This window comes from Caretta caretta, chromosome 8 (assembly GCF_965140235.1).
Source record: "Caretta caretta isolate rCarCar2 chromosome 8, rCarCar1.hap1, whole genome shotgun sequence".
Classification (NCBI taxonomy): domain Eukaryota; kingdom Metazoa; phylum Chordata; order Testudines; family Cheloniidae; genus Caretta; species Caretta caretta.
The window spans coordinates 31,144,084-31,158,785 of record NC_134213.1 but is presented as its reverse complement, the minus strand read 5'-3'; the positions used below and the strand labels follow the sequence as shown (position 1 = coordinate 31,158,785).

The following is a 14,702-nucleotide window of genomic DNA, read 5'->3' as shown; positions in this document are numbered from 1 at the left end:
TAAATTTCACAAGCCTACAAAAGGTTTCACTTGCAACATTTAACTTGATCCACCATCACTCTCTCTGGTGGATCCCAGGCTATACACATTCACACAACTATATTTTAGATGCACCTGAGCTGCAAAATAGAGATTCAGAATTAGATTTGAACCCTAACTTGCTCTAAGTTGAAGAGCTTTCATGTGCATTTTCCAGCTTTCTGACCACTGCAAACATAATGAGCTCAAGCAGCCAATTTCAGATCTGGAACTAGATTTCTCCAAAGTCTTTGGAGGTCCATATCTGCGATTTCAGGTTCAGTTCCATAACTAGCATAAATGTGCAATCCTGATCACACTGCCAAAGGAAATAAAACTGTTCTATTGAATATATATTCTGAAAATATATTTGGTTGTGTTCCGATATTTCACAGTAGATAAATATCTATGTGCTTCACAATGTTGAATCATCATCTTTCAGTTTCCCATTTAAGACATCCCACTACAAAGTTCACATGAGTACTGCAGATGAAAAATATTTAGAGACAGCAGGAAGAAATAATAGTATTCAACAGACTTTTCAATGGTATTCAACAGTGTTCAATTGCAACTATTGTCTTTTTATTTTCAGAAAACACTTGTCTGCTATTCTGCAAATGCTGACTATCTGGTCTGGACCACTCTCCTGGGGCCAAAGTGTTTACAGATCTCATCTGAATGATACAGTCCCTCAGACACGCTCAGTCTTGTACTTGCATGAATTAGAGCAAGGACTATACATCAATTATTGAATCCTGTTTGATGCTATATATTTGCTTGGTCACAAGCCACTGGCTTTGTTTGGCTATTTGAGAAGATTAGTTTCAGCTGCTAAAGTAAAAAGATGGGACAAGAAGAAAAAACAAACAACAACACTGCAGGAAGAATTTCTGTTTGATATTAATGGGTCTATTTCTACAGCAAAGCTATGCATCAGGAAAGCAATTGCCCAAAACAGTTATTATGCATGTTATTTACATTCTATGAAAATAAGAAATATTTAAGTGGTCCACAGTTCAAAACTTGAATCTCTTGCGAAAGGTTAACTGTTAGCTAAGTAGGCATTAGAAAAGGTGGTTGACTAATTTATCTTTGCAGTAGTTAACAGTTAACATACCTTGACTACTGTAATTTATACTTTTGTTGTAAGAGAAACCAAGATTAGTTTCAGAATGTAAACGTTAAGAATTCCAAATTCTCTCTCCATTAATGCTCTCCTTTGATTGGATATTTAAATTATTTAGGGTTAGAAGAGGGCCTCAGCCTCCCTGATTGAACTAACCTCATTATCCCTAGCCTGATTCTTGCTTGCATATTTATACCTGCCTCTGAAAATTTCCACTACATGCATCTGGCGAAGTGGGTATTCACCCACGAAAGCTTATGCTCCAATATGTCTGTTAGTCTATAAGGTGCCACAGGAATCTTTGCCGCTTTTAAATTTAGTTTATCTTGGTGATTGGTCTAACTAATAATTTTCTCTGTAACAAAATATTGGTAAATGTGGGGAGAAATTGAAAGAATATCTCAAAATAGCATAGATTACCTAGAAATATAAATAAAAACCAACAGAATGAAAAGAATTAGTTTCCTAATCATTAGTTAAAGTCTTCATTTGCATCTGGAGCATAACCACCAGATGCTGTTCGAATGGCCTAATGAAATGGGTCGCAGAGAAACTTATTACTTGCAGGCGTCAAACCGTGATTCAATGGCCCAACAAAACAAGAAAATGCGCCCTGTATTACTCAAACGGAATAGCCTGGATTCAGTTGATTTTATGAGGCAGCCACACCACCGCAGGAGCAAATCTCAGCAAGTCCGATTCAAAGAGGATAGTACAAACAAGAAGCCAATTGGTGTCACTGAAATGGACGCTAAACCTGCCAAAGACACAACGCTCATGATTGGAAAGGCACAAATATCTAGGCACCATAACCTGCCAAACTATTCTCTCTCTTTCCCAAGGGCTCAGAAGGGGCATCGGAATATTGCTATTCAAACTTCTCCCAGCCTCAGGAAGCATTTTCCAGTTTTTAAAAAGAAAAAACTGACAACAAGTAAGTCTTTAATGGAAATGCCAACTGAGCCGGAATGCTCTATCCAAGTCAACGGCAATCTTTCTGAGCAAGACATGTCTTTGGACCTCTCTTACTTAAGAATAACTAAACATTCGGAAGATGGATCTAGAAGAGCCAAGACATCCAATCAGTTATTTCAAAGAGAGTGTAAAGCACAAAGCAATGGGCCTATCCACTCAGCGTCAGATACTTCCACAATACTGGAAAAGGCAACTGTTTATACACAGGTGCCTGAATACATACATCTGACTTCTCCACAGGACAATAGCACTTCCGTTTATGCTTCAGACATGTCCATGGATTTAAATGATTCAGTACGTTCTCCTATGAGCCAATCCAATGAAAACTGTACACTGCCATCCGAATCAGGAAAATCTCCCTCCTACTTAAACAATACCAGGAACTGTAATGAAATTAATCCACATTATGACTCTTGTGAAGAAAAAAGTGTTTTGGAGTTACCTGTATCCACTAAAGACACTAGCACTAATGAAATCACTCCATTATCACCTCTGTCGAACCAGAGTTCATCCCACTGCTTTCTCAGAGATCATCAACAGCCAACAGAGCCTGAAACAGGCTCTGATTGCATGGTGCTGACTAATGATAATCATGGAATAACATCATTGACCAGCAGTAATGAGTCAAAATCTATTCCCTTGTGTCACACTGAAATGGATAAAACTTCTACATGGTCATATGTTCCAGAGTATTGCAATTATTTAGAAGACTTTCACATAAAGTCCCATCTTCCAGGGAATGAAATTAAACCAGAAACCAACAAGGAGATTAGAGACATTAATCAAATTCACTTGGCACATAGTGAACTATGTGCCCTACAAGGCAAGCTGCAGTCCATAGAGGAATCTTTACACTCAAACCAGGAGAAGATTAAAGTCCTTTTGAATGTAATTCAAGACCTGGAAAAAGCCAGAGCCCTCAGTGAAGGGTATGGTTTACTTTAATATTAAAAAACTATTTTGTTAAGTAATTTATCAAAAAGTCAGAAGTGGCTGTTTGCTACTGAAAATCTTCCTTTGAAATATTTTAAAAAATGTTTGCAAAATCATATTCTCTCTACTGTTTTATAGATTTGAGCCACTCCAGAGAAAGCAAATGTCTTTACATTTTGGCATTAATTAGCACTGAACTTACAAAACATCAGATCAGTTAGGGCTTATCTATGTTGTCCATCCATCATATTTTGATTAAAAGGGGGCAAGATACTATGTGACAAAAAAAAAAGCATGGTTACAGATAGCGCTAATTGACAGGAGCTATGAAAGAACGCGGAACCTGAAAGCCCCTCTCACTCCTTAAGGTGGTGTCTTAAGAACAGAAATAAGGGCACCACTTGTGCCATAAACATTCTGCAGGTTCGCTGAGACCTTCATTCTCTCTGGCTACAAATTCCAACCCACGTACATACTATATACACACCACATTAAAATCATTAACTAGAACATATTTGAAGAAATGGCAGCAGAAGTTTTTGAATTATTGCTTTCCCTTCTGTTATTACCAATATAGAAAGTAAAAGTCCATGATCCACATTTACGCTTTATATGTTATCAGTGCAATCACTGGCTCTGTCTTGCAACCATTACTCATCTGATTTAGGAATGCAAATTGTGCATTAGATTTCGGACTTCAATGGGACAAGTCTGCAACACATCAGTAACAGTGGCAGGATCAGGCACCTTACTATTAAAAATGTCAAACTAACATGTTGCGAGACATTTATATACCATTTTACAGGGTTCAGAATGTCACCAAGTTTAAACCACTGGCTCAGACTTAAGAGCATATTTGCTGAGAATACATTTCAGAACTCTTTATGAAACTAACAACAGTTAGAGATCGTTTCTAGTTTTTAAAAATATGTTGCACATAATTAGTCAATCCTTTTAAATGCACAAAGAAGATTAAGGATCTCTCTTTTAAAAAAAGCTACATGCGTTAGCACTTGCAAAACATATTTAACTGCACACCTAATTTGCTTTCATAATTACCAATAACAAAAGGCAAATAAGATAATTGCACATTTTTAAACTCATGCCATGTACATTAGCAGTATTTAATCCTTATCACTAGTTACACTACAGAGGAATCCCTGCACTTCCTTCCACATTTGCAGAAGGCCCCCAAGCAGCAGGAACAGCATGGCTCTAGTGCAAAAGATGATGGGCAGGACCTGGGATCATGATTTGGGGCCTGAGTCTTTACAGAAAGATGCAGGGAGTGAACAAGAGAGGCGTACATTGTAGCTGGATGACCTACTGCCAAAGAGATCCTTCTAGGGCTGTGGAGATAGCTCAGGGCATGTAGTGGTGAAACCTCCATGAAGTAGTTCTGCTAATTTTCCAGAACCTCTGAGGAGGAAGATATCTTCCCCCACACACACAACAAAAATAGAGTCTGCCCTCATTTGACAAAAGCCTTGTTGATGATTATGTATCTGAGTATTCCAGAAGGGTGCAACCTTGTAAAGTGAAATGCAGACCATTCTACAACATTTGTTCTTCCTTTTTATTCTGTTACCACATTGTTGGAAACTGAATTACTGCAAAGCTCCTCAGCTGCCTCTGTTTCAGCATCAGTGACAGGCTTCAATCTGTCTTTCTAGAATCATTTGGTGACTGTGTTGACTATGGTACTAAAACTGTGTCATAATTATTCCCATTGCTTTTGTGAGTAGCACCACTACTGCTGTTGAAAAGAACAGATTGAGATTAGTTCTCAGAAAAGCCATTAGAGAATCATTTTGGGAATCCTATAATCACAGCCTTTTTATGCAGATAAAGCTGCCATTGACTTCAATGGATTGTACACCTGGGATGGAAGGAACCACCCAGGACGTACCTCTACAGCATGACTAAATTACTGCAGTTGTCCCCAACTCATTCTTGACAGATGACTTTCAAGCCTAGCCTTGAATATCTCCAGTGACAACAATTCTGCAACCTGCCAGCTTGTTCGTTTTATCAACTTTCTTAGTAGCTACAAAGAGAACTGTTTGTTTTCTTAAATTATTTTTCAAATACACAAAGAATTGTCCAACCGGTACAGGCTGAAAAAGGATAAACCAGAAAAGAACTTGTTTTTTGATACAGCCATTTATGTCAATTTGCTTTTGTGGCACTATTCAATGAGAATGTTTAGCTGCCTTGCTTTTCTGTTCAAAGGAAGGGGACAAAAGAAAAAAGAAAAGGAATGGAAAAGTAGAAAGCAAAAAAAAAAAAAGGATATTTTGATGTACAGAAAGCATAGCAAACAGTTCAAATGTGTTCCAGTCAAAAAGTGTTCTTATAATTGAAGTGTTCTTGTAAAGGTATTCATATAAGAGATAACAGTTGTACAAAATCACCTGCTTTCCAGCGAATCCCCTGAACACAATATCAGCACCACAGTTTAAATGAGTTTAAGGGCAGAGGTTCAAGATGATAAATTTATGTGCTTTGGTTGGTTTTAAACCAGATTCTTAGCAACAAATTTTAGTGTCACATTTGTGATTAGGATACTTAAAATGCCTGTAAAGAGGGGTTAGGTCTATTATAAGAGTTCTAGCTTTTCAGTTCACAGCTTTTTTATATAAATTACAGCAGCTATTGTCTATTGCAGGCGCAACTTCTATCGCACTGGCCAAGACCTCAACAACTGCAGCACTTGCCAGAACACCGCATGTATCATTTACAGGTACCTCCTGCTACTTGGTATAGTATGCATAGATGTCATCAGGGTACAACACAATATTTCCCTTGCACCTATAATTCTACTATTGTAAATCATTAATAAAAGAGCGGAAAGTTATTGTGTGTTGTTTTAAGGCACAGAAAGAAAGTTCTCAAGGCTGGCAGTATTTCGAAAGGTTTGGTGCTTTTAAGAAAATTAAATTAGAAGCAGCCATGGACATGATATTGCCTCATTTTCACTAGTATGCTTTGCAATTCTTTGAAGCAGTCTCTGCTGATTGGTATTTCCTTTGGGTATTCCTGTAATTAAGTTAAACCTCAGAAAAGGTGAAGAATCAATCCTCCTCCAGACTCAAGTTAGTTATAGCTGCAATTCACGTAAAAAGTAGACAAGTACAGAACAAAAGTGAGCTCACATTTCAATTCAAGGAACAATTTTCTTAGTGAGACAGCCATTTTATTTAGCTAAAATTGGTATAGCCAAGTAACTTTTCAGTGTGTTCTGGAAGCTGTACATGTGCATCAATAAAATGTGCAGGGTCATAAAGAGTATCCACCAGCAGAGTGGGAACCTCTCTCTGGGTGCCTGGGAACTGAAGACACGTTATTTATTTGTGTGTATTACCACAGCACTTAGGAGACGGGTCATGGGCCAGGACCCCATTGCGTAAGGTATTGTATGAACACAGGAAAAAAAGATACCTCCTGACCCAAAGAGCTTGTAATCTAAGACTATGACAAGAAACAGCAGATGAATACAGACAGATGGTGGCAGAGTACAGAGAAACAATGAGACAATATTGATCATCACGATAGACAGTGCAATTAGCACAGCAGCTGCCTAACCACTATCAAGTTGGTTTTTTTGTAGGCATCACAGCAAAGAAGAGTTTTAAGAAGGAATCCAAAGGAAAATAACTGGGTACTTTTTCAGATGTATATGAGGAGCTCCTCCCAAACATCAGGTGCAGCTTGGGAGAAATCAAAAAGTCACTTGTTTGAAAAATTAGCAAGCGGAATATGGAGGCTGCCATCATTGGCTGATCGAGATGGGAGTAGTCATCTCAACAGTGAATGAGAGAAGACAGGTCATGAAGTCCCTTGAAACAAAAGGCAAGCAGCTTACGTTTGATGCAATAAAGAAGGGGGAACCAACAGAGGGATTCAAAGAAAGGGGTGACATGGTCAAAATGACAATTTAAGAGAATTATCTTTTCAGCACCATCATTAGTGGATATGACTGGGGAAAGATTGCATTTGTCTAGGCCAGACAAAAAGTTATTGCAATAATAGAGATGAGAGCCTGCATGACCGTTTTAGCGGTGCGGATGGATAAGAAAGGCGTGGTCTTAGAGATGTTATGCAGAAAGAGTTGACAAGATTTAGACATAGCTTGGATGTGAGGACCTACAGAGAGGTCCAAATCAAAGATGACACCCAGATTATGGGCTTGAGTGACAGGCAGGATGGTGGTGTCCACAGTGACTGAGAAAGGAGGTGGAGCGGGGTGGGGGGCAGAAGAGCTTTGTTTTAGCTCTGTTAAGCTTGAGCTGACAGCTAGAAATCCATGAGGAGATGGCAAGGAGGCAGACCAAGTTTTTAGTTCGATCAGAAAGGTCGGTCTGGAACAGAGAAGTAGATCTGTCACTCCTCAGCACAAAGATGGTGGTTGAATTTGCATTTACAGATGAGATTATCCACAGAGAAGGTGTAGAGGGAGAAAGGGGAAGAAGGACAGAGACAAAAAAAAGTTGTGGGGGATGAGGAGGATCTTCTAAGGGACAGGCTGAAGGAGCAATTAGAGAGATAAAAGGAGAACCAGGAGAGGTCAGTCACAGAAGCAAAGGGAAGACAAGTTTTCAAGCAAAGGAACAATCTATGGTGTTGAACGCAGTTCACAGGTCAAGAAAGATGAGAATATAGTATTGGTTCTGACCTCTGGCTAGGAAGTGGGGGGAAGGTCACGATATATTTTGTTTATTTTCTCTTGGAAGAAATTGGTGAGATTCTGTGCAGAGAGAGGAGTTGAGCCAGGAGGAGGGGAGGATTGGAGGAGCAAGTCAACGATTGCAAAAAAGCAGCTAGAACTGCCAGGGTGGAATGCAAAATTAACTCCCTTAGTACAGCAAGATTAGCATTAAACATGCCTACTTTAAACTCTGATAGTGTTATTACAATATATAGCCAATAACTAGGCTCCTAGTTCTAAAGTGATAGGTTGAACTTAAATAATGCACCAGATGTTGTGATCTCTATGGTATATCAGTAAAGAATCTGACAAGGGATTGTGTGAAATTGCTGGTGAGGGTGGAATTGGAGAGAGCATGTTTGTTCAAAATCAGAGGTTTGGGATGTGTGGGGAGGGTGTTGTTTGGTTTTTGTTTGTTTGTTTGTTTGTTTTTAACTTCAATAGGAATTGAAATGAAAGTCAGTCTGGTATAGTTTGTGTTACTATTTGTATATTTAATTGAATAAAATTTTGGTTTTGTTTGTTTTTCCAGTTATTTTCTACTGTTTCAGAAACGTAATGCTGCAAGATTTAGTCCTGGAATTATCTGGCAGTTCTAAAGATAGAGGCTTTTGTCATTCACAAGGGCAGGTTGCTCCTGGGGTGTGGGTTTGTTGTGAAGTGGAATTTTGGCAATGGGTTTCAGCATTTGAGATGACAGAAAAAGGGTTCACCAACTGAGGACTGGGTGTTGGAAGATGTCAGGAAAGATTCAAATAATTTGTCAATAATGGATGATCTTTTTCCTGTCTCCCCAAAATTTTGGGATGTTTTTATTATCTCCATTTCTTTACAGACCACAGTGGCCTTACTCTAAGCTTCACTCATATCTCATAATCCTCATAGAGCAATGGGCCCAAAGCACACGCTCCCATTTGCTAAGTCACAAAAAATACCTGTCATGCCCATTCAATGAGCAACCCACCAATGGGATTCAATCATGTTTTTCTAGACAGATCTCTCATCTTGTATAAAGCTCAAATAGATTCCCAAAACCTACCTAAAGTCAGTTATAAGCATTTCATCTCCTTGTTTCAATTTATCCTGGTTTCCTTTTGTCTACACTTAAGTCATGTCGACATAGCTGTGTCAGGGGTGTGAAAAAAACAGCCAGCCAGCGTAGATGCAGCTACATTGACTGAAGTAGGCTTCTGTCGATGTAGCTCATGTTGTTCGGAGAGGTCGTGTTCATACTCTGACAGAAAAACTCCTTCTATCATAGTAGGCTGCGTATAAATTAGGAGGTCTATGCCAACATACCTATGCCAGCACAGGCTTCACAGCGTAGACAAAACCTATGTTAGAGTTCCATGTGGGATGTGTTTGCCACATTATCTACAATATACCTTTTAAAAAAGAAAGCTGACACATACATTTCCCACCAAACTCCATGCTTTCTGCTTCTAAACAAGAAAACTTATTCATCTTGTTCATTTTTTTGTCTTCTTTCAGCACAAAATACAATGTCACTATACACATTTCTTCTCATATTTTGAGAATAATTAACAAAACTTTCAGTGATCTATAACCTTGACGTGCTGATTATTTATTAACATTGGTCTTTGAAATCCTCCATGTGAAACTGAGGTTTTATTCATATTTTTCCTCATTATTATTCAAAACTACACTACTGCCTGCTACCTACATTCCAATGCTCAAATAATTAGGAGAGGAAAACAATTAATTTGATGAAAGAAAATAAAGATTAAAACAACATTACATAACAGCAATGGTACTGATGAGAACTGTCATTTTACATTTCAAATTATAATAAGGCTTATATGATATACTTGTAAGCATGTCTAATAAGCTAATGAACAAGAGAAGACACTTCCTTGCGCTTTTAGTTAAGCGATCAGCTGCACTGTGAGAAATCGCTATGGTGAATTTCACACTGAACATAGTGTGCAGAAATATGACTGAATATATGTTTCTGTATTCATGTGTTGCAATCACTAAACCAACATTACAAGCTTATTACTCAGTTATTCTCAGGAGGCTATACAAGGTAAGGTAAACATAATATTTTTGTAAGAATTCCATGTCCTAGAGAGTATCAAAAATATATTTAAGAGTAGATGATATATTACACACACAGGCTAGGCTACAGGTAAGTACCCACTTCCAGTACGACCCTCAGCTCCGTTCCTCCCCCGTGTAGATCTTCTATTGGCCTCTTAATATGTCTGGTAAATGTCCTTTATTCTTATCTGAGTACAAGCTTGATACCACAGACCACACCTTGCCTGCACATCCTGCCTAGGGTAAGCTGCCTGAGTGGCTTTTTTCTTCCTTTTCTGAGAGATGTCCGTGGATGATGTTGAGCTCTTGCTCATTTTCCCAAGGGCTCTCTCATGGGTGGTACCTTGGGAAAGGGGTTCTATTCTGTCACTTTTGCTTAAAAAGGAGGTAAGGCCACTAGGGGATAAAGTTAAAATCTCAATATGCAGGTGACTATCACATCTATGACTTTTGCTGGACCCAATGGTGCAGACTCTCTACTTTTCCAGGTCCTGGTCAAGATACTGGAACAGTCTGGGGTGGCTATAGCTGAAATCAGGCAAGAACAAAGTGATGTGAATAATTACAGGGAAATAACTTGACGAAAAGGGAGAGGGTCCTGTTTACCCCAAGTATTAGAGAGGTTCACCCACACTTCGTCAAAGCAGGATGATGTGCACATGTTTAAGACACTGGACCCAACAGTCTAATAACCAAAATCAAAGCCCTATACAAGTCTATTTCAGATACCAGCTCTCTCTCTTTCCCCAGTCCTCTCCCTAAGTAAGCGAGGTGAGAGGATGAGCATTTTTTTGTGGACAGGGTTCTCTCCCCCCATATTTGTTAACATGCTATGAAGCATTTTCTAATTTTGTAGGTACACTCAGTGACTGTTGCATTGGGTGCACTTTATAATCTGAAATTAAACAAACGACTAGGAAAATATGCATATTTGAAACCTGCTGTTTTCCTCCCATAGTTCTTACATAGCTAAGCCTTCCTTAATCACTGTATTTTTAATTAAATTATGACTTCAGTGGCATCAAATGCTAATAAGGAAGCCAACAAACTACCTGAACAAATAAATGCCTTTCATTAATCCAAAATAGATAGAAAGTTTTATAATTTGCTTATCAAATCTTAACAGAAAGTGTTCTCTGATATGAAACAGCCAAGATCAAACTTATCTTGTTCAATCACCTTCTTGCTAAAGTCCCATTGTATTCAACTGAGAAATTAACATACTGAATGAAAAAAGCACCTTACCAACTTCCGCCAGCAAAATTGTTTTCTACAAGAGATACCTTAGGACTGCATTACCTTCAGGCAGTAAGATGTCTTAGGTATCTCCACCACTCAGTATGATTGCCTTCATTTGTACCATCACAATCAACCCTTCTAGAGGTGACATATGTTGAAAGGCCATCATAATAAATCTTTGGTTTTAAAGAGAAAATAGATCATACAGAGCCACTCTTGAGAGGTACTCAGAGCCTCAACTCCTACTGAAATTGCAGCGCATTCTCTGACCTTGCTCACACTCCCTCCCCCGATGGTCTAATTCTGCAAGGTGTCAAGCACACTCAAACCGCTGGATCTTGCAGATTCAGGGAAACATGCAAGTTCACAGAGACCCTGTCAAGGTTGATTCCCCACTCTGGCACTTTGAGTGCAGAATGTGGGGGCCCGCAAAGATTTTAAAAATTAATACTGGCCACTCCAGGCTGGTATTAAACTCCGAAGGTCGCATCTTCTCTCTGACCTTGGATGGGTAGATGCTGCCACCACCGAAGTGCAACCCACCCCCCTCCCCTTTTGTGAACCCAGGAAGGAACACTCGGGAATTCCTTCCTGTGGGGTACCCTCAAGCCCTTTCACCCCCCTTCCTGGGAAGAGCTGAGAAAAAAACAAAGGACATTAGCTATTGCCACCAGCTAATTAAACAACATATGCACAAACCTCTTAAGGACACAAAAATTCAATCCTGTTCTTTAAAAAGGTAAACTTTAATAAACCCAAAAGGAAAGGAAATACATTTGGAACTTAGGCTTTTTGCTAGATCTTAAAGAAACAATTACAAAAATTAAGCATCAAGATAGCTCTCTTGAGGTTCACCTTAAAGGTTACAAACAAAACCAAACCATCTGGGGTTAGCACAGAGGAGTCCACAAGCCAATAAAAAATAAAAGAAATAACCCTAATTGCATCTTTTTAGACAATCCCTAATTTACTTACATTTCTGGGGTTTCAGATAAGCAATCTTTAGGTATGATCTGATGATTTTTCATACCTGGCTTAAAGGTTTTCACAGCATAACTATTCCCGGTTCCCCTCTTTTCCAGAGAACACTACAACACAGACAAAGGGAAGTTTTCCCCCAATTTTAAAAATTTCTAACCTACCAATGGCTCTTTTGGTCAGGTGCCCACTCCTTTCTTTTTACCTGTGGGCTTGTTAACCCTTTATAGGTAAAACAAGTAGAGAACCACCACCAAGAGGGATTCCACAGCCAACAGGCTAGATGGGTGTCCACAAAAGGGAGACCAATGACAGAAATCTGAAATTAAAGAAGCAAAGAGAAAACGTAGCATAACTAGTCCAACTAACAACTTGAAAAGATTATACAGAAGTTTGAGACCATGGGGCCACCAGCGATCTTCTTACCAAACGTCAAATATAAAAATGAAAGGAAACAAGTGTATCTTGGCAGCAGCCTTCCATTTCCACGTGGATAAGAACTGTTTGTACACCCAATGCCATTTGTACTGCAGAGGACAAATGAAACAGCCCCTTCTTATCCATGTGCCAGCTATAACATGTCCTAGTGGGTGGCTCCTAAATTTTAGTTGTTCTGCCGCCTTACTCTGTGACCTCAGGCAAAACCATTTAAATTATCTATGCCTCAGTTTTCCCATCTGCAAAATGGGAATGATCATACATAGTTATTTTGCAAGGGCATTCCCAGGATCAATTGATTAATGTAGTCAAACTAAGTGCTAAGCAGAATTAAATTACCGGGTAATAACAGAACCCACACTAAGCAAAAATAGAAAAAGCTATCTGACAGCTGGCAATTTAGAGTAGGTCTTGGAGATGCCAGAAAAGCCTTAAAACAAAAACTTCATTTCGCTAGTTTATATCGCAGTTTCCATTATTAGTTGCAACTAATTAAGCCACTGAACAACAAATTAAAACATGACAACACATGCTTTTTGAAATCTCTCTAATGGATAATGTGTCTTATTAAATTCCAGCTTCAGAATATTAAATAAATCAGTAATACGTAACCCTTGCATACCCCCTCACTATAATAATTTTGACTTGGCCCATGTTGGTTCATCTTCAGCAATGCTGATCCCAGGGGCCTTATGTGTACTGTGGGTATGTCTACACTGGAATCGAACTGCAGCGCTGTTTAATTGCAGTGTAGATTTCTGGGCTCAGGCTGGTGCCTGGGCTCTAGGATCCAGCACGGTGGGAGAGTCTCAGAGCTCAGGCTGCAGGCCAAGCCGGAACATCTACAGCCAACTGTCCCCCAGTATGAGTCCCACTGGCCTGAGTCAGCTGGCACGGGCCAGCTGTGGGTGTCTAATTGCAATGTACACAAAATGTAAGAAATTATGGGTGGAAGATTTAGTTTTAAACATCTGAAAAATAAGGTATTGATATGGGCATTAATTAGAGAAGTGAGTACAGGGTAAATTTAGACTAAGGAGACTATGGGTATGTCTATACTACCTGCCGGATCGGCAGGCAGCTATCGATCCAGCGAGGGTCGATGTATCGTGTCTAGTCTAGACACAATAAATCGACCCCTGAACACTCTCCCATCAACTCCGGTACTCCACCTTGGCAAGAGGTGCAGGAGGAGTCGACGGGGGAGCGTCAGCAGTTGACTCACTGCAGTGAAGACACCGCAGTGAGTAAATCTAAGTATATCGACTTCAGCTACGTTACGTTATTCATGTAGCTGAAGTTGCATATCTTAGATTGATCCTCCCCGCCCAGTGGAGACCTGGCTTTTAAGATTGGTGTTTTCATGCTTGCCTTTTGCACTGCTCTTTTTTGAAAGGACATGAAACCTTCACTACAGGGACTTTGTGGCTAGCAAGGATAACACTAATTTACTCCATCCACCTACCAATTTACTCTCTTTTCTCTGCTCAAAATGAGGCAAAACCTGAGCTGTGAATTTGACCCTCTGGAAATACATTTCTGATGTATTTTGAAAATACTTTAAGACTTAAAAACAAAACAACAACAACAACAACAACACTGTCTATACATACCAGTGAAGTATAGTGTTATGCTTCAAAACTGTCTGATGGCTCAAAGTTATTACAGAATGTGAATTTCTTTAAAAAGGTAGTTATGAAGAGAATGTGTATCCTGTAAGATTATCTACAGTACTTTAAATTATTACACTGATTAGTAAAATCTAAGCATTAAAAATAAAATTATTGCCATGTATTTTTTCTAATGTGAACGTTGCTTACTGCAAGAATCTTCACTAAGTATTTTGTCTGCGATGTGTAGAACTTACTCCATATGTATAGATAAATATAACCTATAAACATAAAATAACTTCAATTATCTAAAAGATATAGACACAACCTTCAAATAAGAGATTTAATATCGCTCTCCCTTACCGAACACAATTTGTATTCTGTCTATTATTTTAAATATGAAATGAAAACAAACAAATAGGCTAGGCTGCCATAGGATTTCAAGGTAAGATATGAAAATGTAAAATGAATTTTCCTGAAAATGTGCACATGAGTTTTGGCTTTTTGTTTGTTTTATGTGTCTACTATTATCACATATCAAGAAGCACAGAATAAGCCAGTTATTTTTGCTCAGTTCAACCATATGTAGTAGCAGCCTGGCTCTAACATTCATAAG

General features: G+C 38.9%; 2 protein-coding genes across 4 annotated transcripts in view; one reads left to right on the top strand and one right to left on the bottom strand.

Moving 5' to 3' along the window:
* DOCK2 (dedicator of cytokinesis 2) overlaps positions 1 to 14,702 on the bottom strand; it is a 488,728-nt gene that overhangs the window by 221,437 nt on the left and 252,589 nt on the right. The gene's annotated exons all lie outside the window — the stretch shown is intronic.
* Positions 1 to 14,702, top strand: part of INSYN2B (inhibitory synaptic factor family member 2B) — a 116,588-nt gene that overhangs the window by 77,329 nt on the left and 24,557 nt on the right. Inside the window, exons 2-4 of one of the 2 annotated variants that reach the window (XM_075131371.1) lie at positions 611 to 3,048; positions 5,721 to 5,795; positions 6,726 to 8,219. In XM_075131371.1, the coding sequence (XP_074987472.1) occupies positions 1,658 to 3,048; positions 5,721 to 5,795; positions 6,726 to 6,735 (1,476 nt within the window). In that variant the 5' untranslated portion in view covers positions 611 to 1,657 and the 3' untranslated portion in view covers positions 6,736 to 8,219. Of the gene's footprint in view, positions 1 to 610; positions 3,049 to 5,720; positions 5,796 to 6,725; positions 8,220 to 14,702 lie in introns of those variants that run through there. The other variant, XM_048861501.2, reaches the window with a different exon arrangement.